General features: G+C 37.9%; 1 protein-coding gene across 2 annotated transcripts in view; it reads left to right on the top strand.

The window, feature by feature from the left end:
• AGMO (alkylglycerol monooxygenase) overlaps window positions 1-26,803 on the top strand; it is a 186,397-nt gene that overhangs the window by 17,933 nt on the left and 141,661 nt on the right. For both annotated transcript variants that reach the window (XM_071735361.1, XM_071735362.1), the window contains exon 3: window positions 993-1,144. In XM_071735361.1, the coding sequence (XP_071591462.1) occupies window positions 993-1,144 (152 nt within the window). The remainder of the gene's footprint in view (window positions 1-992; window positions 1,145-26,803) is intronic.

Genomic DNA, 26,803 nt, shown 5'->3' with positions numbered 1-26,803 from the left:
TCACAGCTACCTAAGCCACGTGTCACCTGGGCCACCACACTGGCCATGGCCTCTCATCTGCCTCATGCTGGGATTAATGTTTCCGCCTGTCCAAAAACTCCCCCAGCAAAAACCAAAGAAATTTGTTTGGAGTCAGCTCAGCCTCCAGATTGGTGAAATGAGATGGGAGACAGTGGGACACTGAGGGGAGGGTGTGACTATGGCAACCCAAATTTCTTTTAGCCTAAACAGCTGTGGAGAGTTACAGCTGGATCTGGTCTGACCATCCCAGAGCTACTTCCCTTCTCCTTCTCCTGGCCTGAATTAGGTCAGGAGTAGTTGCTCACTCCCAGTAGTCCAGGAACTCAGCAGCAATAAAAGCTGCTCCCTGGTGGCTTTCCTGCCTTTGCAAATTCATTCATTCCTCCTTTCTGGCAGTCCTGCTATTTTCTCTACAAAGTGCCCTTTTTTGTCTTTTCAAAGATACCAGGTTTTGTCTCCTACTGCTGCATTTATTCTCTTTTAAAGTGAAGTGATATGCTGAATAGATTGAATATCTCACTGTTTCCAAAAGGCCTCTCACCTTCTATGCTCTTCCTTACAATGAAAATAGCCAGGGTATTTTAAGGCCATACATTAGTGTTTGAGCATAAATGCTGCTATACTTCAGTCACTTCTGACTTGTTGAGTTAGGAAGAGTTTCTTCTAGATTTGGGAGAACAGGAACACCATAGCACCTGCAGAGCACAGGAGTACTTCAGCCCTTGAGCATGCCAAATGCTAGAACACAAGTGGTAAGTGGAGAGAATTGGTTTTAAAAAACTTGTATACCTCACCAAAAGGTTCCACTGAAATAAACAGGAGTATTACTTGTTAGAGGTTACAGAACTTGTAGACTGATTTTAGGTGTTACAAAAAGACTTCCATTTGATTAATGGTAAATATAAAGTGAAAAGGTTTTGTAATGAAAGCTGACAAAATTATTGATAAAACATTTTGGATCTCTGTTTCAGTGTTTTATTCAGAAGCGTTGACTTAATTAGTTATATCTACATATGGAATAACTACAGACTCTTTGAACTGCCCTGGGACTCGCAATGGACCTGGTATTTGACACTCCTGGGAGTGGACTTTGCATACTACTGCTTTCATCGCATGAGCCATGGTAAGTGTTAATGACTTTTTCACGTACTAAAATACAAAATATATAATTTATTAATAACATTAGCTGTTTTCTTTTTTTTTCCCTATGCATAACCTACTCGAAGCATGCATGTGTGCTCTTCTTCCCAAGTATTATCGAAGAGTCACTTTTACTTTGAGCATGGAAAACAGTTTTTATATCATGCTCTGCATACTAAACATGAGTTTTTGATCATGACAGTCCTTTCTGTACATATATATTGTGAGGATGTAATATCTATCTCTGTATCTCTCTCGTTACATATTTCTGTTTTATAGTAACAGCGTGTTTTTGCTCCCATCTTTTATATCCTATTCGAAAATGCAAGAACAGTTTGTAGGTCCTTATTTTGAGCTTACAGTCTGTAACAATGGAATAAGAATCTTCTTGCTGCTTAAGAGACCTTGGACTGGGCTTCTCAAGGTAGAGCCCCCGCAGCTCACAAAAGCTGTGGGATCTAGTAACGATAGCTTATATAATGCTCCTTCAGAAAGGGAAAATGTTTTGATGCCTATAGGTCAGGGAAATAGACGGAATTTGGTCAGAAAGGGGCCTGAGCTGCTGCTGCGGGGAGTGGGAGAGAGGAAGGGTCCCTCCCGGGTGGGGATGGCGGGCGGGGGTGAGAACAATGCAGGGTGGGTGCAGGGGGACAACAATGGTGTGAGGGGCCGGGGCTGGCGGGGGGCCGGGGCGGGAGGTGAGGAAGCAGGGGGAGCTGGAACAATGGGGTGAGGGGAACATCTCAGCCAGGAGCTGGGAGCCCTGCGTGGGTGTACGCGAGACTGGGAATACGCTTCCCAAACAATGACATTAACAGTGCTGGCAGGGCTGCAGCCTGAGGCTGAGAACTGGACCAGAGTGGGAGGCTATTCCTGCGTTTTAAAATAAAAATAATTGCCTTTGAGTGTTAGAAAATCACTAGCCTGGCCGTGCTTTCACCGGAGTCAGTGGTAAAATTCCTACTGACAGAGAAGGGAGCCAGGGTCAGCTCTGTTTTCTCTAAGGCAGTTGCACGAATTTCTGTTCCTGTTACAACTTTTTGTTCACTCTCATCTGGTTTTCTGTATTTTGAGATAAACATTGGGGTTGCACGCTTCAAAATTAATCATTCTAGCAGTTTTCAAATTAAAATCCAAACCAGGTCTGTCTATATGTAATGGATTTGAGAAAACTGCATAAAAAAATGCTGCTCTCGTCTTAAGGTCATTACATAAAAGTTAGTTCACTTTTCTTCAGGTTACAGAAGTGTTGTTTTTTGTTTCGTGTGTGCTACTGAGCAGGGGACTGATGCAATGTTAGTAAAAAATCACTCAAAAGGGTGATTTTAATTCAATGAACGTTCTTTTCTTTGGTCAAGCAATGATGAAATACGTAACGCAGCAGCACAGCTGCTAATGTCAGTTGCTTCAATTGTTGGTAAGAAAATTTAAATGTAGGAGATGGTTTTAAAATGCAAAATGTAAATTCCTGAAAAATACCTTTGCACTTTGAGAAGTTAGGGCACTAGAACAGCCTCTGGTACAAGTGGACAAAATACACCCTACAACTTGAAAGTGACGGGGCCTGGTGATACAGGCTTGGATCCTAGATTGAAGTTAAAAATTAATAGCACATGTATATCCTAGGAAATTCAAGCTGTGTGGGCTTATGTGTGGGGATGTAAATAATAGGACTAATTGTTTCAAACTGGAAAACTAAAATTCAGATACATTTTGCAGTTGTTTCTCAACACTTGGTGTAATTTTGATACAATGAATCGTCACACAGATTTTCCTATCTCCAAGCAATAACTTGATAACTCAACCCCCTGGCTTTTTACTACCTTATTTCGTATTATCCTCACAATAGTTGGTTTATCTGTTTTGCTATTTGAATAAATAATCCGAATCATTACAGATTTTCTTCTGTAGAAACATTGTTTCGTTTGTAGCAGAAAGTCTGCTATACAAGATCAAATTTTTACTGAGCACTTTGGAAGCTATTTTTTCCTCTTCTCTATATATGTGTAATAGCCATTATCATAAACCAAACTTATACAGCAACAAGAGGAAGTATTTTTAGGTGTGATCTCATTTTGCAAAGGATAGAGTTATTCTAAGTATGTGCTTGTATTTTCCATTGTTTGCAGTAGCCACTAAAAAAGTTAGAAAATAAAATGTTTCACCACTTAGTCCAATGTTCTTCTGGGCCTGATCCAAAAGCTATGGCTGTCAATGAGAGTACTTAACTAACCACTGCTTTTTTTCCTGACATTTTAATGAATTTATAAATCAATGTAACTTTTCCCTTTGTTTCAGTAAAAACACCCGTTATGGATGTACTACTGAGGAAAGCAAGCTGTAAAAATCACAGTTTGTTTTTTGGTTTTTTTTTTTTTTTTTTTTGTCGTTTTTTTTTTCAGGGAAGGATATGTGTGGGTTTGAGGGACTTTTAACAGATATTTTAGTCTAGCATATATGGATTAGTCCTCAAGTTTCCTCTCCAGGTGCAGAGTCCTTGCAGAGTTACTCGTGCTAGGCAGGGGGATTCGGTGGTCCCAGAGCAGTGCCGAGCCCAAGCCGTGGTGCAGCACACCCCTCCCTGCTCCCTGGCCTGGCGGATACTCCTGTTGCAGACAGATGACAACGGCAGTAAGGAATTTAGAGGCTCTGTAAACTAATTTCTTCAGCAGCCACACCTTTTAATCAGGGGAGGAAATCTAGAGACTTCCAGAGCCACGCAAAAACAAGAGAGACAGGCTTGTGCAGAGCCCCCAGCTCCTGGCCATGGGGAAGTGTGGGGGTTTCAAGGCTGGCATGGTGGCAGGGGGCTATGCTGTGCCCATGGGCACCCCTTGGCTGAGCTCTCAACCCCATGCCCCAGTGGGGAGCATGGGAGAACTCTGGTCTTCTGTGGAAAGCAGTACTCTATGTGTCCCGGGCAGTTGCGTCCTATAGAGCAATGTGGGGATTTTTTTTTGTCGGCCTCTTCTCCTTTTTCAGGGCCTGGAAGAAGCTGTCCAAGTCTGGCAGCCAGCAGGTTTAGAGAGCCTGTCTCTTTTTAACAGCAGCCTCCCAACACCTCTTCTTTTGTTCTCCTTTACTGCTGGGGAATTTCCATTGCTTCAGTGTCCCTTCCCTCGGACAACCTGGGAGAAGTGAGTTTCCTTCATCGGGGCCAACCTCCGCAGCAGCTGCATTGTTCTGCCAGGCCCACTCGCCCCCATTGTCCGCTGCCGGCTTCCAGCCGCCCTGTGGGATACGTGACAGGGTCCCTGTCAGCGAAAGGCCGAGCCAATATGAGCTGATGGTTTGAGTTATGTGCAGAGGTCGTAAAATAGACCTCAACTGATAAGTGTAACCTCAGCAGATTCCCCAGCTGCTACATAAAATTTTGAGTTAATGGCGTGTCTCTTAATAATTCTGAGTTTATTTATGGTGGACGAGAAATAAACTTTCTACCACACCAGGTGTATTCTGGAATAATAGGCTCTGAGCTTCTCAGATTCTCCCACCCCACAGCACTGACCTTTTGGCCGAGGTCAGCTTCTGAAGAGTTGGAGTACAGAGAAGAAACCTTGAAAACTCACTTCAGCTTTGTCTCTCAAAAGACCATGCCTTAAATCTGTTGCAAAATATCTTAAATGAGAATGCTGAGGAGGTTTTCCTTCTAAGATTTCCAAGCACTGGAAGCCTTGTGAACTTTCATCTTCTGTTTTGTAGATTTATTTTTTTTAAAGAGAAAGTTTCTTCCAGTCATGATTTAACATTGCTTCTGTCTCTTCTCCCAGTAAGCATCTTTTGTTAAAATTTCTTAGAACAATTTATTCAGCAGCAGAACTGACTTCAGAAGTTTCTGCTTTTTTATGCCATGCTGCAGTTCACCACACAGTTCCAAAAACAAACCCTCTTGTGCAGAGACTATGTTAAGACCACTGAAATAGCCCATGTTAAAAAACAGGGTTTTAATGGGTTTCTTTCTTAAATAACTCAATTCAGCTCAGTAGTCATGGGGTCAACTTAGCAATGGTGCAGGACATGTGGTACTGTCCAGTAGTCAAGAACAATAAACCAGATTTGCTAGAGCAGATCTATGGGAAAACTGAAGACTTCATGGAAAGCAGAGAGGATTTTCTGGGTTAGTAGTCTAAAGGCAGGATATTCTTTTATAAGGAGCCAAAGTGTATTAATTGAGGCAGTTAGTGTCTCAAGATTATTTCCATCAGTAATTTCTGCTAATTATGTACATAATCAGCACTTTGGACACTAGTGCAATGCTAGTCACTGTTAAATGAGGAGATGAGTCTGACCTTGCAAGCTTATTAAAGGAAGAGACAGCAGGGCTCAAAGTCTCTTCAGCATCCACACTTATTGCTCATTTTTGAAAGGCTGTATTTTGGAGGCACATATGATTCTGCTGTCTTTATCTGACCCATTGCTGCCTTTGAAGTGCTTCTTTCATCTGTGTTTTATAATGTACTTGTCTGAGGTCAGTATATTAGAATGGACTTGTTAAGTAGATTTTGTAATAAGAATTCATAGTGTATTGAAATAATTTTGGATTTAAAAGTTTTCAGGTTTATGGGAAATTCATTATATTAAAATGATGTCTGACTTTCATTATTGGGATCATAGTCAGAGAGACAAGGTTTTCTTTTCAGCATAACCTGTACTCCCCAAGAAATACAGTAAGTAGCAATGTTTTTTTGCATGCCGAAGGCTCCATTTGGGGACAGGGAAGGAAGGGTTGGATCTTGGTGTTTTTTTGACTTGTTCTTGCATCTGGGAATATGCCACTGTTTACCTAACTAGAAATTCAGTACCATATTGATTATCCAGCATGAAACACATTTAATTCCACCCCAGTGAAAGATAGAAAACTTTGGGAACTGTCAAATGACTGAATGAAGCTCTGCTCTTTTTCTTGTCACAGCTTGTGTTGATTGCAAAGGAAATTGATACCCAGTGATTAAGAGAAAAATATTCTCTTCTTGTGAATTTTGAGAAAAACATTTTTTTTTTTTTTTGCCATTCTGCTAGTTTTTTTTTTCTTATTTTTTTAAACAGGCTTGGGAGAGCAGGATATTAAAAGGCTGAGTCCGCCTGCTTCACAAAAATAGCAAAAGCTATAGCTGTTTGTTATATTTTCTGTTCTATCTTCTGATTGATTCTAGTCTAATGCCTGCAGACAGCATAGCATGAACTCAAAATAAATAGAGAATTCATGTGATTATGATTTATTTCCAGCCTTCTAACTCCACTGTAAATAAACGACATCATTTTTTATTCCTCTATGCTTGTTTTTGTAACTACTTCTTTTACCTTTCTCTTAGTTTTCAGAAATAAGAGGTGCTCCTTTATCATGTGTCAAGTAATTATTCTGAGTGGACACTGAATTTTTAGAAGACCACAGTCAGTCTTGGCAAACAAAAACTTGCTGTTCCTCCTGATATTTAAATGTATATTTTAGTTGAAAAGGTTCACCTGAAACTACCTCAGCTGCAGTGAGCCTTCCTGACATGGTGTGGTCTCGGGTCCCATAAAACTGTAAGAGCCTGCCTGTATTGTTTTCAGGTTGTTATTGTTCATAATAAGTTCCTGTTGTTCTGAAGACTGTTTTCTTGTATACTGGCAGGAATAATGTTCTGATGCAGGTTGAGGTTGGTTTATTCCATCTATTAAATTTAGTGGCACATGCAAGTATCACAAGCCCCTCCTGGTTTTACTTGAGAAGCTGTGGGATAGTAAGTGACTTTCTGTAAAATCTCTTTCATCTGAAGAATTCAGAAGATGGGAATAAGAGGAAATTTGCTGGAGAGTTTTTTCTTAATTTTTATTTCTGAATATCCAGAAGGGACTTATGGGTGAATAGATTTTCTAACTATGTGATACGGCAGAGGTTGTTAAGAATTATGGTAGTAGGAAATCCACAAAGTTGGGCAGTAGACAAAGTTATCAGCTGTGGTTTTGTTTCACTTTAGAATTGCTGTAGGACATGCTGCAGAGGAGGAATATGATGTAGTGGAAGGTGTAGGACATGGCTCATTGCTACAGATAAGGAATTAAACTCCATGGGTTCAGCATCTAACCAAATAAGACACTGGCTGCTTATCTTTGGGGGTGGAAGGGTATTAGGAGAAGTCACTACACATGATACTTGTCCTGTTTCTGTAAATAACTGGTAATTGCTTTTCTTTGCCATGGGATCCTGGGAGAGATGGATATCTGTGGTTGTTATTGATAGGAGCATAAAAGCAATTTTAAAATTTTTTTTTTTATGGTGACAGAAACAATATATCTTTCAGTCTTAAGTATCGTGAAGTATGTATTCATGAAAGTGTGAACTGCCACTATTAGGATACAAAGTTTTATAAAAAATACTCAGGTGGTAATTCCATCTCCTCTCATTCCTTGTTTATCTTTTCTCAGGCTCCCACCACCATGAGGTTTAGGAAACTGCCTGGTACAAAATGGAAAATCATATTCTGTTTTACATGCTAGTTGTCTTTTCTTATGGCTGGGAAAGGGGCCACCAGAAGGTTATTACTCAAATTCTTTGAGGGTTTACATAATACATTGGTCTTTTCCAGGCTATTTATATAGACATGTATTAACCAGAGGTACCTGTGCATGTCTGGATGTTAGAATCTAATTTTTTTTTCCTACCTGCAGTGCCTACATTGTTATTGAATGCACAAACTGAGGAAAAAGCTCTGGATTTGCTTGTACAAAACCAAGATGGTAACGTAGACTCATAGTATCACAAAAAGTTAGGGGCTGGAAGGGACTTTGAAAGATCATCTAGTCCAACCCCCCCCTGCCAGAGCAGGTCACATAGGAACGCGTGGGTTCCTATGTGAATGTAGGAACATGTTTTTACAAAAAAATGTAAAATAAATATCTTTAAATATTCAAATCCATGGGGAAAATCTCTGTTATTTTTCATCCATTTTTTTCTTTAAGGTGGTAAAACCTAAACTTTCCGAAGCTTGAAATGAATTCCAAAAGTCATTTGTGCAATGACTCTCTTTGGAGATCCCCAGGAAATGTGCTCGGTGTGTGCATTCACCGGGACGTTGTAATGAAGAAACTGATACAGCCCACAGATGGCTCTTGTGATTACAGTCATGCTTCTGACTATTAAACTAATCTGATAGAAATGTCACTGCGCCTGAACAACTTAAAATAGTATCTTACGGGATGAAGTGGGAGAAGAAAGTTTGCTCTAAATTTGTCTTGACCATTCAAAAAGGCAGCTGTCTTCACACATTTGTATCCTTAGCTAGTGCTGCCCTCTAGGTTGTGCATGTGCATTCTAAGCAGGGGGGAAAAAAAGAATCCCCTTTTAGTCAGAGTGGGGACGTGAGTGTGAAAGCATCCAACTCACTGTGCAGAGAAACAGTTCATTTGATGTACAGTTCCAAGTGTGCTGCTGAAAACCAATGAAATGGTGCATGACACTTGCACTTCCTAAGGTGTTACAAAATATAAAGTTAAATGTGAATTATTCAAGTTATGAAGTGAACCTTTTTTCATTTAGTGAATGAGAGAGAGGAGAAACTATTTCTCCTGCAGCAGTTTGAAGATTTTATTTTTATAGGATTTTTTACCTGAAAAAAATATTTGAAGTAGTTCTGTTATACACTATTTGACCTTCTTCAATCAGGTAACTTCATAAGTTGCAGAAATTCTGTATGCTTGGAATCTCAACTGCTTGTTCAAGGAAAGCAGTCCTTCTGTCTTCTCTTCTCTTCTTGGTTATGTCTTAAACTTCGCATGTGTATCATAAGAGAAAAATTCATAGTAAGCAAAAACCCACCTGAGATTATATGTTCTGGTTTCCCTTGACCTAATTTGAAGTGATGCTACTTATTTTAGCAAAAGGCTTCTTAATAAACTAGGAAGAAAAAAATGCTCACCAATACAAATTTCCCAAGTAAGTTGCACACAAATCCCTTGATGCAAGCTCATTTGAAACACATTTCTTTCCTAAATCTATTGCAATGACTTTGTAGATGATAGCTCCTGGTTTCAGATACAGCAGCTTTGCACACTGTCTTGCTAGAGGGCTTTGTCCTGCCTGGAGGGATGTTTGAAGAGAGGCAAGGTTCATTTTTATGTGACTTCCATCTTTTGTCAATCCAGTGAAATCAGCAGATCAACAAGAAGAGGTACCGAATGTAACAACAGTTTTTAATTTGTGATATGAAAATGTGATTGTAAGGAATTAGATTTAGAGTAAAAGCATGTGTCATATAATTCATCAAACAGCAGCAGTGGTAAGTATTTCTTGTCACTAAGTTTTAAAGTAGAAGCAGAGGCCTGGAGAAATAAAAGGCATCGTTAAAACAGATGGCCCATTGAGATGCTTGTGCTTTTCTGTTACAAAAAGAAGTTGTTTTGCTCCCGCTGTGCTAGTAAAAATTGCCTGGTCATTATTGCTCTGATTGTCAGTCTGTATAGTTTTAGCATGAAGAAAGAAACGTGCAGAACAGCTCTTTCATTGCATCCCTTCTCTGAAGCAGCAGTTTTGCTAATGGGCACCCTGAGGATCTATAGTGATTTGCAATTTCGCATGGCTCTTTTGGAATTTCTTGTCAAACACTTTTCAAACTGGGCAGCATTTAGCTTTGGAGCACCTTCACAGTCTACCTGCAGGGAAAGGTAAGGTGGCTCCTGGGGTGCATCTGTGTTTCTGTGGCTGGGGGATGAAATGCATGGATGTGGACCGTGCTCTCCTCCCAGGGAGATGAGCCTCTCAGAGGGGCTTGGGCTTGTACTGCTTGTTCTTTGCAGACATTGCTAAAAACTCCCATTTCTGGAGTACTAAGACCAAAGGACATAACAGAAATACCATTGTTATTTCCATTTCTGCTAAGGACACAGGCTCTTGATGGAAATTTTTCTGTAATTTAAATACAGTTTTGCAGAGTGGTTGCATCAATACACGTGTATCTTATGCATGCATACAGAGAGAGGAGTTGTTTTTATGGTATTTGATGTGTGTGACTGAAATTATTTCAAGTGTGTACCATTCAGCACTTCAGTATTATCTAAAAGAAAAAAAAAAAGGACAGATTGTCCATTGCTAATCACACTGTCAATATTACTGACTGTTGTGCACTCCTTAGAAAGAATAGTTGCATGATTATTTGAAGAGTATTGCTTTTTGTGTCGTGAGAAATTTAAAATGATTTTTAATGCAGACTAAAAGTGCATTCCATCCCAACCCCCAAATGGCAAGCTGTTCCTTTCAGGATATTATTCGGATATCTAGAAGCTGGGTGTCTGTAATAGTTTTCCTTGCTTGCTAAAAATCTAGTGAGGCCATTACCATTTAAAATATTTTATTAGGCATTTCAAGATATGCAATTAACATTTAAAGTGTGTTTGGAGAAGACAAAATGTTGTTGTATCTGGACAATGTTCTTTGCATGTATGCTTCCTTCAGTGCATCTAATGCCTTAATTAAAGTATTTAAGATGCCAAAAATTCCTGCTTTTTGAGTGCAGGAATGGCAGTCTTTCCCACTAAATTGATAGCATGCTAGCAGAAGATGTAACTTAATAAAAATTACTAACCAGATTTTTTTTTTGCCTTTTTTTCTTCTTTCTAATAGCACAATTACCAGTAAACCCTTTTCTTCTGGCATCACTGCCTCTCTAAGCCCCCAAGATTTTAAATAACCTGCAATACCTTTCTATTGGATTTTCTCAAAAATAATTGATTATCAAACCTGAAGAAATTCAGCGAGGTTAAATACTTTAAAATTGCTTTTATAATCTTAAAAATGAAGACAGGGTCTAAATAGAACATCTTGTTTTAGGTATCTTTATATCTACAATGTTCTCTGTAAATATGTATGAAAGACAGGTATCTGAAATAAGAATCACTCAGCCCTTATTATGATACTCGTTTGATAGCTAAATGGGAAGGGAAGTTAGCTGAAAATTTCTTTTTGTTGCTAGTGAATAATCAAATGATACGGGCACGTATACAGGAGGAAGTGGAAGGTTTTGTATGGTCCAGAAGAAGGACTTTTGATTCTACCTAGGTTTAGCTTTCTAGGAACCCTTACAGACTTCTCTTTGGAAAAAAGGCAGATCATGCTCAGCCTCTCTGATGAGGACAGCTAAGTGGCAGTCATTAGGCAGATTGTAAGTAAAAGAGGGGTAGTATTTTGTTAGACAATGCAGAGCAACTTGGGCAGGTGAGCAGGCAAAGCACAGGTGAGATTTGCCATTGTTTTACTTTTAATAAATTTAGGAGAATTCCTCCCTACTTAATGAATGTGTATCACAACGTCAATCTCATACCTTGCTGTACTATAGCTTTAAGCTCAGCAGCAGCAAACCTATTTCTAAGAAAAAAAAAAAAGGATTATAATAAAGACTGTGGTATGCGACATGTTTTCATAAGAAATCATTTCAGAAATCAATGATGTTATGTTCATGCTTTCCATTAACTGGAAACTGGCCTATTGAGACAGAAGAAAGTACATTTTTTTTTTTATTTTACAGCACAGTGATTTAAAGAAAATATATGCTTTATGTGTGCATCATATATTTTACATACGGGTATATTTTCTTTTATTTTCTTTTAAACTGTAGTCACAATTAACACATATGTATGCTTAGATCCTAAAAAGTATAAAAGCCTACCTTTCTTTTTTTTTTTTTTCCCAGTAAGGTAACCTATAGTATGCTACAGAAATAAAAATAAAAGGAGTTTTCACCCAAAAATATCTTTTAATTTTATATGCTTTTATTGGAAATTACTTTCTATTTAAAGCAAGAAAGATTTTATGTATTTATTTATTTAAAGGAACTGTTCCTGAGCTTTTTGTTGCCTAGAAGTGATGTGAGGCAGGAATGAGCAAACCTGTTAAATCCAGCTCTCTAGTATTTCCAACTCTTTGCTTCTTTGGTCTTCTCCTGATCTCTCTTATCCACTTATTATAATGTGGAATTTTAAGTTTTTTATTTTAAGTTTGGTACTTAAACATATCTCTTATGTGCTGGTTTAGAGGTGAAGAATAAATCTAAAAGTATAATGGAGAAATGCAGACTTGTTAATGTGATTAACAGCTTCTCTTGTACCATGTGGATAAAATGAACTGGTGTCATGAATGCTTTGCAGCATTGCTATGGGATAAATGCCAGTGTGAAAAGTGCCCACAGTATCTGTATAAAATAAATTTATAATAAATGATAGCATTTTAAGAAGCTATGATATTAATTTTCATGCTGGGTGCAATTTTTAAGTTAATCTCTCTTCTGAGAGCACTTCAACTTCACCGAGCAGACTTAAGCTGGAAAGCATGAAGTTTGTTCAAAGAAATTACAAAGGTGAAGTCAATGCAACCTTAGGTAGACAGACTTCAAAAAAACCTCATTACATACATAGTTTGAATTCTTTATTTCTTGTCCAAAAAATTTTGCTAAGTGATTTTGTACTGGATACCAGGGTTGAGATTTGGAAAATTTAGTCAGCAGCATCTTTAAATTGCTGAATAGTAAGAAAAACTAAACTCATAATTATGTAGGTTCAGAAATCACTCATGTTTTCCTTCTGTAGATATTTATCTTTGGTAGTAACACTTGAGTCTCTTAGAGGGAGTTTATTAATAGTTGAATTGCAAAGTGTTTTGCAAGGGAGATTATTTTCACTATGCCTCTTGGTAAAACAGGGAAGGGATGGCACAGGCAGGAGACAAGACTTTCCTAGAACAGTGGCAGAATGACAAAACTCAGGAGTGAGCTTCTCAGGCTGGTGCCTCCAGTCCAAAGGCAGTGCTTCCATTACAACAGTTCTGCAAGTAAATGTTGTTTTTAATTAGAAAAAATGAAAAATTCTTATTTTTTTAAGTTGATTGATGTTTATGTTTCCTGGGTTTGACTATGGCAAATCAGAAGTCTAATTGGCATAAGTTTTGCTATGTAGTTTGTTCACAAATTGTTCTAAATTCTTGTGATTATTTCAGTGGTTTTGCCTGGAAATACGTAACATTTAAACTAAAAAATGCCTTTTAAAACATGCAGGATATTTTGTATGTGTTGCAGATATGACTGTGTAATTAATACAATTGCATATGTATGCTCCCTGTGGCTACAGAAATACGTATTCACAGAATGAGAACCACAGTCAAAGGAATCCACTCTGCTTATTTTTATACTTACTGATATCCCAGGGAAAAAGGTAAAAAGCAGTTTATAAAACCTGGACAAAAGAAGGATGTAACTTTTTTTTGTACTCCCTTGGGCTGAATCTCAGCTGAAATAACTGACAGTTTTTGGACTTACCGAAGGAAATTATGAGTGAAGATAAATATCCAGATGTTTGCTGGCCAGATGTGTAAGGTTACAATTTGGAAGGCATGAATGCTCTACCTGTGTCTTTGGAGAAGGAAGCTGCAAATAGTAAACATGCTAAATCTTGATTTGTATGGTTTGGGGGACTGGGGAGAAGGAGTTCAAAGTAAAACTCTTCGGTTAGCCTTCAGCCTACTTCCTTAAGAACAGATGCAGGTTGCACAATCAGATTTGCACAGCATACCAGTGGGATTTTTTTAGTGGCCATTATGTCTGCATAGCTAACTTAACACCCTTTGTGCATTGTTTTTAATGTAGGGGAGATGCAGCTTATGGAACTGTCTTAATTTTCCAGCAGTAGGAAATAGGTGTGTCAAGTCTTTGAAAGTTTCCTATTTTCTGTTCCCATGTTTCAAGCCGCTTATTTATGACAACAAAAAATTTAAACCTGGACTTTTTCCCCTCTCTCCCCTGCCTGTGCTAAGTTTCTCCCTTTCCCCCCTAACATACAGATCTGCTTGTTTTCAAATGAATTGTTGGAAGCGGCTGCCTGCTCTTGCAGCAGCACAGCTCATCTCAGCTTGTGCTTGCTCTCAAACTTGGGGAGAGGAAAGAAAAGTCTTGTTAAAGTCAAGTAAATAACTTTAGCTGCTAGGCAGTAGGAAAAATATTGGATTTGATTGTGTATTATTCCCATATGGGTGAGATATATTTAAAATTGAAAAGGAAACCAGCTCCCTTAAAAGTTAAAGGGACAGACTTTCAAAAATTGGCAGCTAATTTTCGCCTATAATTGTACTTAATGTGGAAGGGATTTTCCTTTGCTGATGAGGGATAAGAGGGTCTTGCCACCAGACTAACAGTGAGGCAAAGGAGGCCCCTTCCAGCACGTAGATGTTATTACATCTGGCCAGATCTTTCTCTCCTTCCTCCAGCTAAAGTTCTCCCATGGCCCGCAGGGTCCTGGAGAGGCGGGTGAGGATTGGAGCCTGCCCCAGTGCATGGGAGGTGATGAACTCATTTCTGTGGACTCTCCACTCCTTTAGGAGCTCCAAAACAAGCATGTCAAGAGGGTTGTTTTTTTTTTCCCCCCTCCTAAAAAAACCCAAACCAACCAACTTTTAAACAGGCAGTGTTGCAGCATGTTCCAGCACTGCAAATGGCATGGCCTGTAATTTTAAATGGAAACAGCCTTGAGAGGATTTTTTTATTTATTGTGCTTGAATAGACTTGTTTTTGTGTTCCCATTCTGCCAGTGTGTAAACATTAGAAGGCATAATAACCATGTAACAACGCAAGTCCAGTTTCTTCCTCAGAAAAAATCAAGAGCTTCCACAAAATCCTTGTCTTGAAGACACAAGCTGTCCAACCCCATTTTTTTTTCAATGACTTAGTAATTTCTTCCTGTTTAAGTATGAGAACAAATATGCTCTGGAGCAGGATCTGAAGGTCAGCCATTGCAAGCACGTAGAAATAGCTTGTTTCAATTTTAGTGTAATCCTCAAAGCATTGCTTGGAAGTGTGTTGTGCTCTGGACAAGGGAAGATGTTAAAACATGCAGAGGAAGTGTGAAGGTATCACCAGATGCAATATTTACTGTCTTGAGTTTTTACGTATAAAGAGGGATGGGGAGCAGTTCAGAACAGGGAAGAGGGATGACAAGTGATGATGAAGTGATTACAGAAGTGGTATAAATATAGAAACAGAATGGTTCAGGTTGCAGGTGGCCTTCAAAGATCATGTAGTTCTCCTCTGCTGTAAGAAGGGATGTCTTCAACTATATTTGGTTGTTTAGAGCCCTGCTCAGCCTGACCTTGAATGTTCCGAGGAATGGGACTTCTACCACCTCTCTGGGCATTCTGTCCCAATGTTTCATCACTGTCATTGTAAAAAATGTCTTCCTAAAATGTAGTCTAAATCTCTCCTTTTTAATGGCTAAAAGCCATTACCCCTTGTTCTGTCACTAGTGGCCGTGCTTTAAAAGTTTGTTCACATTTTCTTATTGGCACTTTTTAGGTACTGAAAGGCTGCAATTAGGTCTCCCTGGAGCCTTCTCTTTTCCAGACTGAACAACCAGATCTCTTGGCCTTCCTTTACAGGAAAGTTGTTTCAACCCTCTGATCATTTTTTGGGCCCTAATCCTGGTCCTGGCACTTCATCCGTGTTCTGGGGCAGCTGCTCCTCTCCATAAGGAGAGAATAAATTGCCAGGCCCTGGAAAAAAGCCCTCTAGCTAAAGGTTTAATAAACAGGTGATGCTGGGAAGCTGTCCTGGTCCATCACTATGGTTATGGTGGGAAGCACAACCTTGCAGGTGCTCAGGGGGTGTGCATCTACTTGCTCTTCCCTCTCGGAGCTGTGATTCTTCATGCTGGTGAGGGGACAGGAGAGCAGAGTGACAAAATATGTAGTTTACATTTGGTAATCAGGCAAGTTATTTTTTAAGCATGCTGTGGTGTCTTCTCTGCATGTGTTGCTGGTGTTGCCAGGTCATGCGATGTTGTAGCTTGCATCAAAACTTTAATTGCAATGTTGATTTTGAAATAATTCTGATATTATTTTTAATTTGGCTTTGATTTTTGTGCCTGAGATCACATTTATTTTGTCTTTCTTTTTGCTACATCTTGAAGGAGTGATTTTTTTTTTTTAATAGTGAAAAGGATATATACTACAGCAGCTTGAGCAATAAGAGAAATTTTAGGTATCAGAACCATCACTATAGAAGGAGAAGATAGGGCTAGGCAAAGTAAGGTACATTCAGATAGGAAAAGGCTATGGATCTGCATGTGTGAGTGGCATATGGAAGCAATGCTGGATGCAGGGGAGAGCTTGGAGGGAGGAGGGGCAGGGACTGGATGGAGGGAAGGAATGTGACAGAAAACAGTAGGCATTGGGGCGGTATAGAGGAATGTATGAGGAGTCAAGATGAGTTTAGGAGGAGTGGCCGGAGGCTAAGGGAGGAAATTTATGGTGGATAGATTTATGGATATTGCATGATAAAAATTAAGGGATGTAGCCCTGTCCTTATAGAAGCCCACAGAAGTTTTTCTGTTAATTACAAAATGAGAGTTATCACCAAAATAGAAATTCCTCTGTTTTATTTTGTTAGGGACTAAGAGAGAATATATTTTTGTATACAACTAAAATGAAATTTTGGGCTGCCCTCTCTGGCCTGCTGAAAATATGCTAGTCATTTCTCAATGAGTTACGCTTTAAAAGCTTATGATTTTCAAGCAAATGCAATGATTCATCATGTGTAGAACTGGCAAGAGTAGATTTTAGTGAATGAGTTGGGTAAACTTGTCCTCTGTTCTCTATTATAAAGGAGAAGGCAATGGCAAATTCTAGAAGACTGTATTTTTATGTGTATTTTGTGTATTTGAATCTTTAGAGATAGCTAAGATTTTTCATTTGGGTTCAATAAAAGTCTGTATTAATATTTTAAAGTTACATACAGATATATATCTATTAGTCAAGTAATACAAGCATCCCTTGAGGTATGTGCTACTGAGTGTTAATATAATTGCTGAAAAGTTTCACACTTTTTTTCTTATTTAGTTGGGAATAATATCCAGTGTGTAGTGTCTTTTGTGTGAGGTGATACAACAACATTTTACACATTAATCAAAATAATTCACAGAGCTTACTTCATCGTCTACTCTAGTAGGATATGGTTACTACACAAATAACTGTAGGACAGGAAGTAAGAATAATACTGTAATTAACTGAAATTGCAGGGGAACTTGTGTAGTCAGAATGTAATTATGCAAGGTAGAACTTAGTCAGGAAACAGGATTAACTTTCCTGTTCTTTTGAAAAATGCCAGATGATTGCTAATATTTATAAATGGTTTTTGCACATCAACTGAGTGATGATGCCTGTGACAGAGGAGCTGCCTTTAAAATTGTGCTAAGCAGTTGGTTCCTCTCTGACTCAGTGATAAAGATGCTTCCTCCAGAAGCAGCTGTTAAATTTCCTACTTGCAAGATAGATTTCCTTAATGGTGTCACATTCAAACACTGGCCCAATCTTTATTAGTTTGTCAGGACTAATTTGATTGCAGCATACTGTAAGTAAAGTTAAATTGAAAATGACTGAGTAAAACTGGTTTGTTTTAGGGAAAAAAAAAAAACCACCAAAAAAGTGTATATATTAATATATGTCAGACACTGATGCAGGAAAGCTCAGCATGGCAGAGACTGGCTCAGTAGTGAAATCCATAGTTATCTTTAACTTCATTTGGCATTACATGATCCCTCCAAACTTTAGTAGAAATTCTTTTTATAAGCTGTATCATTGCTGAAAGTGTTTGCCGTGTGGTTCAGAATCAGCACCATAGAGGTAAATTCAGAATCAAACTATGCCAGAAAAAACACAAAACAGGAGTAGCAACTAGGTATTGGCAGTTAAAATCCAGGTAGAGTGAACGATATTTTGTTCAGGGAGAAATTCACTGTATCTGTGATTGAAGAAAAGCTAAATGACACCCGAGTATTGCATCCCCCAAGTCTGACCCAGGTAAATGTTGTATTGGCCATTGTTTTTCAATGCTAAATAGTAACAAGGTCAAAGGGGCCACAGTGCAGTCCTACTGTACCCTATTGATTGCCATACACTCACCAGAACAACATTAATTATAAGCCTGGGGTTGTTCTTCAGGCAAGCAATTAATTTACCCTTTGATTATTTTATTTGTTTATTATTATTTTAAAAAACGTGTTAGCAATACTTTTAAGGATTTTAAAAATAAGACACTAATTTTGTTAATCTCTGAAACATGTTGTTAGCTATTTTGATATTGGGATTTATTTTAAAGTAAAAAAATCGATTTCTTCTTTTAAATTTCTTTGTTATCCATAACTGAATAACTCAGTTAATTCTCTATAATCTACTAGATTGATACACTACATTTACAATATAATGATCATTAAAAATGTTGTTTTGTAAAAGAGAGCACAATGAATACTGATTACAGTGTAATGTAAGATACTTTATTTACAGTGCTGTAATCTGACGCTTCAAGAATATTATTCTCAATGCAAACTAAAATTGTTATTTCTACAGCAAACTTTATTGCATTGACTGAGTTAGTCTGCAGGGCAAAATCTCAATAAATCCTATACTATCTTAGTGATCTTGAGAGATTTGTTTTGCTTTGAAAATGTGTATTTGTATGGAAATAACATTTCAGTAAACAGTACTGCTTACATTAGATGCTTAACTGCAAGGTCCACGAGCATCTTGGACGCAAGGGCTGAGGTGTGACAGTCTTGCTTCAGGGAAACCTGATTGAAAGCTTACTTCTGTCTTTTTGTCTTCCCACAGTGGTGAACAGATCAGCACAGAGATAGCAAAGTTAACCCTCAGTCCTCACTAAAGTATGCCTGACATCTTGAGCACAAGTCTGTGGCGTTTCTTAGGGAAAGTCTTGCCAAGACTGTAAAGAAAATGTTTTTGCAGGGAGCCTTACTTTGTCCTGATGTTTATGTGAAGACACAATTCACCATGAACCTTTTAGTCTTCCTCTTCCTTCAGAGAATAATGAAAGGAGCCTATTCATCCCAGTCTCTTGGTGTTTTTGTGGAAAAATAATAGTTCAGCTGCACAGGCCCACTCCTCATCTGAAATATGAGTAAGCCCTGGAACCAGAGCAATCTGTGCCCACTGCATATTTCTACCAGGACGCTGGACTGCTGCCATTGTTAATAATGTTGAACTGAAAAGCAGCATCCACAAATGAGAAGAAACAGATAAAAATACTCATAAAAGATCAATACTTACAGTATTAACATACCAAAGATCATGTTAGAAAAAAATAGGTAGCATAACATCTTATTATTAGATTAGTTTTAAAATATTTTCACTCAGAAATGGCCTTCTCTCATTTTGTAGTTGGGGAATGTTCCCTTGGGAGCAATGGCAGGATGTTTTCTGTTAACCTCATTTTTTTTTTTTCAACTAGAAAAGGAAAACCTTTTCCAGCCAATTCTTCTTTTTTTTCTCCCTGTAACTAGGTAATAAACTTGTATCTAAAAAAACACTTGTTAGAAAGTGCTGTTATCTGTCTAAAATTTACGGAAACACAGCAGTTTAATGATACAATAACTAATGCTCAATTATAGAGGAATTCCTTCCGGAAGAACAAGTCACGACTTCAAGTGCCAAATAAATCTGGTGGTGTGACATGGATAGTAAAATTTCATAACAATAATAATCTGAAGGTTATGTTTTCAAAGTGGATTGTGTTGATAGTACTACAGCTGACCTGTCCATGTTTGGTTTGGTGTGGATGTGAGCTATAATGCTACTAAACTACTGGAGACTGAACAGGGTTACTCACCTCATATAAGGTGAGGAGTCATGAAGTTATAATCCAGATTGAGTGCTTTTTAAAAAAATTAAAAATGGTATTGTAGCTGTGGATGTCTCAAAAGCTCATGTTTTTCCTTAGCTTGGTACCCCTAATTGACCTAAATGCATGACTATCAAAATAAAGCAAAACACTTTTGTAATGCCCTATAAGGAGAATAATATTTAAAAATTGAAGAGGAGAGAGAAATGAGGAGAAACTCATTCAGAATTAGACTATTACCATATAGAATGAATTTTAAAATGAATCACCTTAAGCAGTTTCCAGGTAGTTATACAATGTATAGGGGATTTGGAACTTGCTGCTACTGAGGGTTGTAGGACTTCTGCTGTGACTAGTACTGGAGTTGACAGAGAAACAGTTCAAAATACCCTCAGCTTCCATGTTCTTGTGTTATTCTGTTTATTGTTATTTTTGCCCCACTGAAGATTCCTAAAAAATGAATCCTAGTGTTCTCAGATAAGGTACCTATGCTTAAGTGATTCTATTTTTACTAGTATATTAAGTAGATCAATGTAGTACTCAATTTATTTTTTTAGGTAAATTCAGAAGACTTTCTATTGCTGCAAGTACTAAATACAAACCTGCTACAAGTTTTAGTACTCCTATTTTACTACTTGCTATTATATTTGTTTTCAAGATTTGAGAAAAAATATTGTAAACCTTTATTACTATTATGATTTAAGTTTGTTTTGTTTTTTTTTTTTTTTTTTTTTTTCAGAGCATCACAAACATGTTGGTAAAAATGCCCAACTGACTTCTTAATGAAGTTCATTCCTCATTTATTTTCTGGAATATGCTGGAGTAAAGATCCAAAATTGCTTGCAGTTTCAGGTTTCCAATTAAATTATACAGTCATGGCAACTGAAGATTTTAAAAATGAAAAAAAGATTAATTGCTTTTAGGACTATAAGGGCTTGGGTTTGGTTTTTTTTTTTTTTTTGCAGATGAGTGGGTTTTTGTATTGTATTTATTTAGTAAGTGAATCAGAAACTTTAATTTTCTAGTTGACTGAAGTGATGGTAAGGTCTTTTTATGAGCAGGATTTGCAATAAATTCATACAGGGTGCATAAATAAGTTTATTTTTCATCTTTAAGAAACTGAAGAATTGAAGGACTGGGGACTTGAACATTTTTTTAGTGAATATAGATGACAAACAAATAAGAACAATATCTCAGAAATCATGATTTGGTTGCTGGAAACATTGATTTCACAGCACAGCATAGGGAGTGATTAATAGAGCAAATGGTTATTTTGCGGTGACTTTGGATATTGTGCTGGCACTGACATTCTCAAAAATTTGTATAGAACTCATATTTTGTTTAACAGACAATTTATATAATATTTAATCCTATATTAATTTTAAAGAATAAATAATGACTGTGTAGCAATGAAGTAGCAAGTACCAAACACTATATATTAAAATTCTAGGTATCTAAAATTAATTATCAGGGGATGTAAGTCTATGGAAATAGCACTGTTTTGAGAAGTGACTCCACAAGTCTGAGATTTAAATATTTCTATTGTAGCTGTGTGAGTGTTGGTGAGGATTGCAATTCCTGTCAGTTTCAGAGCCTGATGTATTAGAACCATAGTGGAGCAGCTTTCCACTAACTCTGTGGATAAAATACAAAAGGTTTCCACTGTCAAGTACAGGGGTCCTAAGGATGCTAAACATGCAAACACAGCTGACCTTGTGGTGGAGAAAAAAAGAGTCATGGAAAAGAAAGGGATGAATTTAATAAGATTCTGCTTTGCCTTACAGCTTTGGATAAGGGACTGTAAACTGTTGCAAAGTGAAGACTGAGGACAGCTGTGGCTGTTGCCTGAGAAATTAGGAGGTCATTTGGGCCAGAGCCTCCTTCCACCGTGTGGAAAAGGTCAGCGGAAATGTTACTGGGGTTGTGCTGAGGCTCTATAGCACTTCCCTGCTGGCAGAGAAGGGAGGGCCTTTCCCTTACTGTGCCCTGACTTGTAATGTACTTTACATCCAGCCACAGTGGAGGAAGTGTGGAAAAGTCATCTCTGCAGGAAGAAATGTTTTTGAACCTGTGCACAATTTAATGGATGTCTATTTTTGTATGTTCATAACATCGTAAATATATGGAGTATTTTCTCTTTCAAAATGTTTACTTGGGGCAAATGAAAAACTTCAGAATCTATGAGGGGTGAGGTAAAAAGATATATTTATAAGAAGTGATATATCTTTAAAATTGAGTCATGCAACTGTTGAATGACAAACAGCTTCTGACAGTCAGTGTCCTGAAAACTTGAGAGCATCCCTGTGATTTTCTGTGTGTTTAATAACTCCTTCAACTGTTACTAAATTATACAACTGTTGAGTTGTACATATAAAAATATAACCATAAGTAATGGATAAAGATGTTGGTAGATAACAGTTTTACTGTAACTTTAATGCCTGGTTCATAGCATTTTTAAATTGAATTTTGATTAAATGATAGGAAACATTTTTTAAAATTATGATATCTAGAATCAGAAACAGCTTTCCATTTGCCAGCCCAAAGCAAGCTATCGGTCACATTTTTCCGGTCATATTTTGGTCAGTTTCATAAGTCATATTACTGACTTAGGAGCCAATCGGCTCTACTTTCAGGTGTGATAATCTGTAAGGTGAGACAGGTCAGTTGAGTGAGATATCCACACATTGTACTACTTTCTTATGTCCATAGACAACAACATAAGGAATATTTTTTACCCTGCAGCTGAAGAGCATTGTCTCTTCTAGAATACCTGTGTTCTGTAGCAATGCAAATAACTGCTGCTACTGGGGATGTCCTTAGTCTGGCTGGTTTATTTCTGATAGCCATGGAAAAACTGGGGTCACTACAAGCTCTAAGACTCTTCTGACAAAGCAGGATTAATTTGTATTGTGTTCTGCTACTGCCTTGGTTTACTATATGCAAAAGAACTAGTCACAAGTTAGCTTGGATAATTGTACCCAAACTCTGGTCACGTTTTAAGCCACATTGCTTTAAGCATGAATTAGTTTACTTACCAAAGACACGTGGAACTTATGTACTCTCTGCAAGCATATTGTCCTGTGTTTCACTGCCTATGGAAAAGCTTAACTGTGAATTAGGAGAAGAGCATACCTTAAAGCAGCTTTCAATATCTGTGTTGTCCTGAATGATAATTAAGTCTTTGGGAGTGGTTTTAATTAATGATGGCAAATATTGCTAATGTTATCTTTGTAAAGGTAAGCATGATTCAAAACACTGTAGTTTTTTTAAAAAAGCATTTCTGGATGTGTGAAATGGAGAAAATGAGAGAAAAATTTTTTACAGCATGAGTGTTATTTTACTATTGCCACATTCCAACTCAATAGCAATATGTGCATATATTTTTGAATGAAAGACTTTTCCAGGTGGTCAGTGTTCAGGATAAATTTATTATTAAATATTTAGGTGCCATTTATGTTGTCTTTGAGCAAAACTAACCACTTGTGTGTGGGGTCAATGTTCATTCAATTTGTTTCTTTACTCTTAAAATTTTCCATCATGTGAAGGATTTATTTCATTGATCTACTCTTCAACTCCCCCTCCACTCAAGAAAAAAAGCATTAAATTCTAATTTAAGATAGGTTACCTTCCACTTCTACACACAGTAAATGGGTGCAGCAAGGACAAAGCCTTCTTTCCCTCTATCCATTAACTAGACTTTGTAAGCAGTAGTATTAGTTTATTAAAACCCCATCCTCCAGCTGGATTTGTGAAGGGAACACAGAGCCACACAGAGCTGATTAAAACTAATGCTTCTTTTTAAGGAACATGTTATACCTATCTAGACCTTATGGCACTTGATACAGTGAGTGTAATCTACTAGTCACCAGTATTTTATAAAAGTGAACAATTTAGTCTGTGATGTCTCAATACCCTAACATATTACAAGCTTCTACATGTCATTTAAATAATTTGCATTGTGTTGCTCTTGGTTTCTTTATATTGTTATTTCTATTTTCACTTTAAAACTTGGTTTAAATTCCTTATGCCTTTTGCAATACATTACCAATAAATGCTTCTTGCACATTGTTCAGTTTATGGTAGAGAATATTACTGTTCTATTGGTAATTGCACAGCAGATTATTATGTGGCAAAAAAAAAAAAAAAAAAAAAAAATCCAATTTTTTTCCTAAGGCATAAAACCAAGTTCCTGTCTGTTTTGCGGATGTTAAAAATCCCTTGACACTCAAAGAAGAAGAGTGGGAGTATTAGCTCTCAGGAACCCTTGGCTGAGTATCCATGAAAAGAGTCTTTCTCCTCCCAGTGCAGGGGACGAAGCTTGTTAGGAATGCTTACTGTGAAAGAAACACTTTATGTAATCTTAATAAATAAAGTAAATTTAAGACCATTTTCTTAAATAGGAGAGGAGAAATGGGAACAAGTTCAACTTTTTATATTATTAAGAAATATATAGAGTAGTGCAGATTACATGAGGATTTGTCTGAGCTTCTGAGCATGAGCTGCTTTGGGGAAAATAACTGTAAAAATAATTTTCCCTACCTATTTTTAATATATTGTAGCTTCAGTGGAAAAAAAAAAAAGGTTTTTTTTTTTTCCCTTTTCCAAAAGATATGTGCAATAAATAGCCAAACTTCTTGCACTATAAAGGCCATAAGGGCCTTGGAAGTAATTTTTTTACATGGGAGTGGAGAATCTTTTAATTATAAGAAATAAGAGGATTTTTTCAGTCAGGGTGTCTGCTCTACATATTGAAATAATGCCAGTGACTGGCACATACAAATAGAGGCTCTTGCCCTGTAATTCAGTATGATCAGATCCTCTATAATGCTTTTTTATTAGTTCACCTTCCAAACATTTCACAGATTCTGCAGGTTTGCAAACTTTTCCACCGGCCAGAAGAGTTGAGGCTCGAGAAACCCGGAGCAGTTCTTGGGAGGTGTGGGTTATTTCAGCTGACACAGGTCTGGCAGATAGCGGGAGACGGGGCTACCGTGCCTGGGGGAGTTGCTGGCCGCCCCTGCTCGAGCCCAGGGCTTTGTGTGCTCCGGTTGTTAAGACAAACAGGGAAAGGCAGTGCCAAGAGAGACCGCCCTGCAGAGCTGCAGATAGATGTTATTATTTTTAAGAAGAAGCCCTCTGGTGATATAACAGGGCTGACCCTGTTAGCGGAGGCTTCATAAATCTTTCTCAAGTGAAAGTTTCTGGCCGTGCAGGTTGGAGGGCAGACAAAAGAATCAAAAGAGACAGGATGTGAAGTCTCTGTACTGTACATGTGAGGGCTGCCTATGGGACTCTGCAATAATACAACAATAGCCAAGACTGCAAGGCACAGCTTCAGTTCACTGCCTGCTTTCAACTGCTTCTAATAACAGTTTTAATTTTAGATTCCTCGCAGCCTTCTGCATAAAATGTAAAAATCTTAACAAGAAGTTACCAAAAAAAGAGAGGAAAACCAGAGTTAAATCGAAGCTTAGAAAACTGTCTCATTTATCCTTTGGCAATTTAGTGGCAATTAAAGATGGTGATCAGAATAGAAAGCACAAAAGAGATAAAGTGGCTAGAATTTAAATTTAAAGTTACATTCAGTTGGACTTTTTACATGTTTGTCATGCTGTGATGAAAAGAACTTTATATAATGTATTATCTGTCAAGCTACAGGAGACCTGTTTATCTTCTTATCATCTGCTAATCATTTGAGGTAGATGCTTTGCAGTACAGGACCTTCTCAAAGCTGACTGGAAGAAGCCTCCTCGGAGCATACTGATGACTTGCCAGTGTCACAGTCCAGAATGAAACTGAGAAACTTTCTTTGTGGTTAATACTTGCACCTGTTCAAACATGATATATGCATATGGAATATACATAGCCTCTCTTACTCAATCAGTACTGAAGCTGCAGGCCTTGGGGTTTGCCAGCTGTGTATTGGTGACCCTGCAAATGGAGCAGACACTTTGCAGGTCCAAAAATCACAAGACTTCTGCCATTTGAGCTAACTGGGCTTACAGTAGCAGTTAGGTGGTTTTGTGTGGCAGCAAGTAATAGACATGACCTAATCCCAAGCTGTGGGCCGTACCTGAAGCCTTTCTTCTATCCCTCTGTGAAGTTGTGCATGAACAGCTGGAAATGGATTTTGTTACCCTGGAACCCATATTTCTTTTGCTAGAAGAAAGGGTAGGGCACAGAAGAGAATGAACAGTTAGGCAAGTTTGTTGGGCCAGTTTTAAGGCCATTTGAATCGAATTGGGAGGCAGGTTTTTATGCTTGGAGCTGTGATCGAAGCAGAATGTATATTGGAAAGCTATGTGTGCTGTAGTATTACTAGGGCAAGTTTTCCTCTATTTGCTGTTTTAACATTTCAGCTTGCCATAATTCCCCCAAGTGGAAAATTTACATGAGGTGGAGCATAATGAAAACAAACGAGCAAGTCTTGATTGGCTTTGCAATTTACTTAAGATGTTGGCAAGAGCTTTGATTAAGAGTTTAAATTCACACAGGCTTAATCAAAAAGAAATTAAAATCCTATAAAAAGGCTTCTCAGGATTCCCTTACAGAAATCAGAATTGTCAGCAAGAGCTAATTTTGTGTGTTTTTATCAAGACCAGGAGAAAGGAACGGAAAATAGAGTATAATGGGCTGCTGAAGTGTAATTAATACATGTACCTTGGTCTAGTCCCAGAAAATATGATAAATGATACATTCTGTGGAGCTTTGAGTTTGGGGTAGTACTATGCAATGGAACACCCAGCCTGATCTGGTTGGCAGGGGATGGTACCACACAAGGGCTGTGTGCAGCCCTGTGGCATCAGCTGGGAATGCATGAGGACAACCCTAACAGCAGATGGGTGAAATTAATGTCTCCTACAATAAATCTCCCTGGACTTTATCTCATTATAACCTCTGCTGTCTTGTTCAATAGTTCTGGAATTTCCCACTCTACATGTTGGATATTTTTAGGCAACACATTATACCTAAACAAAATCAGACTATGTTGTTCTTCGTGT

The sequence above is a fragment of the Heliangelus exortis genome, chromosome 2, assembly GCF_036169615.1.
Source record: "Heliangelus exortis chromosome 2, bHelExo1.hap1, whole genome shotgun sequence".
Taxonomy (NCBI): Eukaryota; Metazoa; Chordata; class Aves; order Apodiformes; family Trochilidae; genus Heliangelus; species Heliangelus exortis.
The sequence above is the reverse complement of the archived record's forward strand: the minus strand, read 5'-3'. Positions and strand labels throughout refer to the sequence as shown.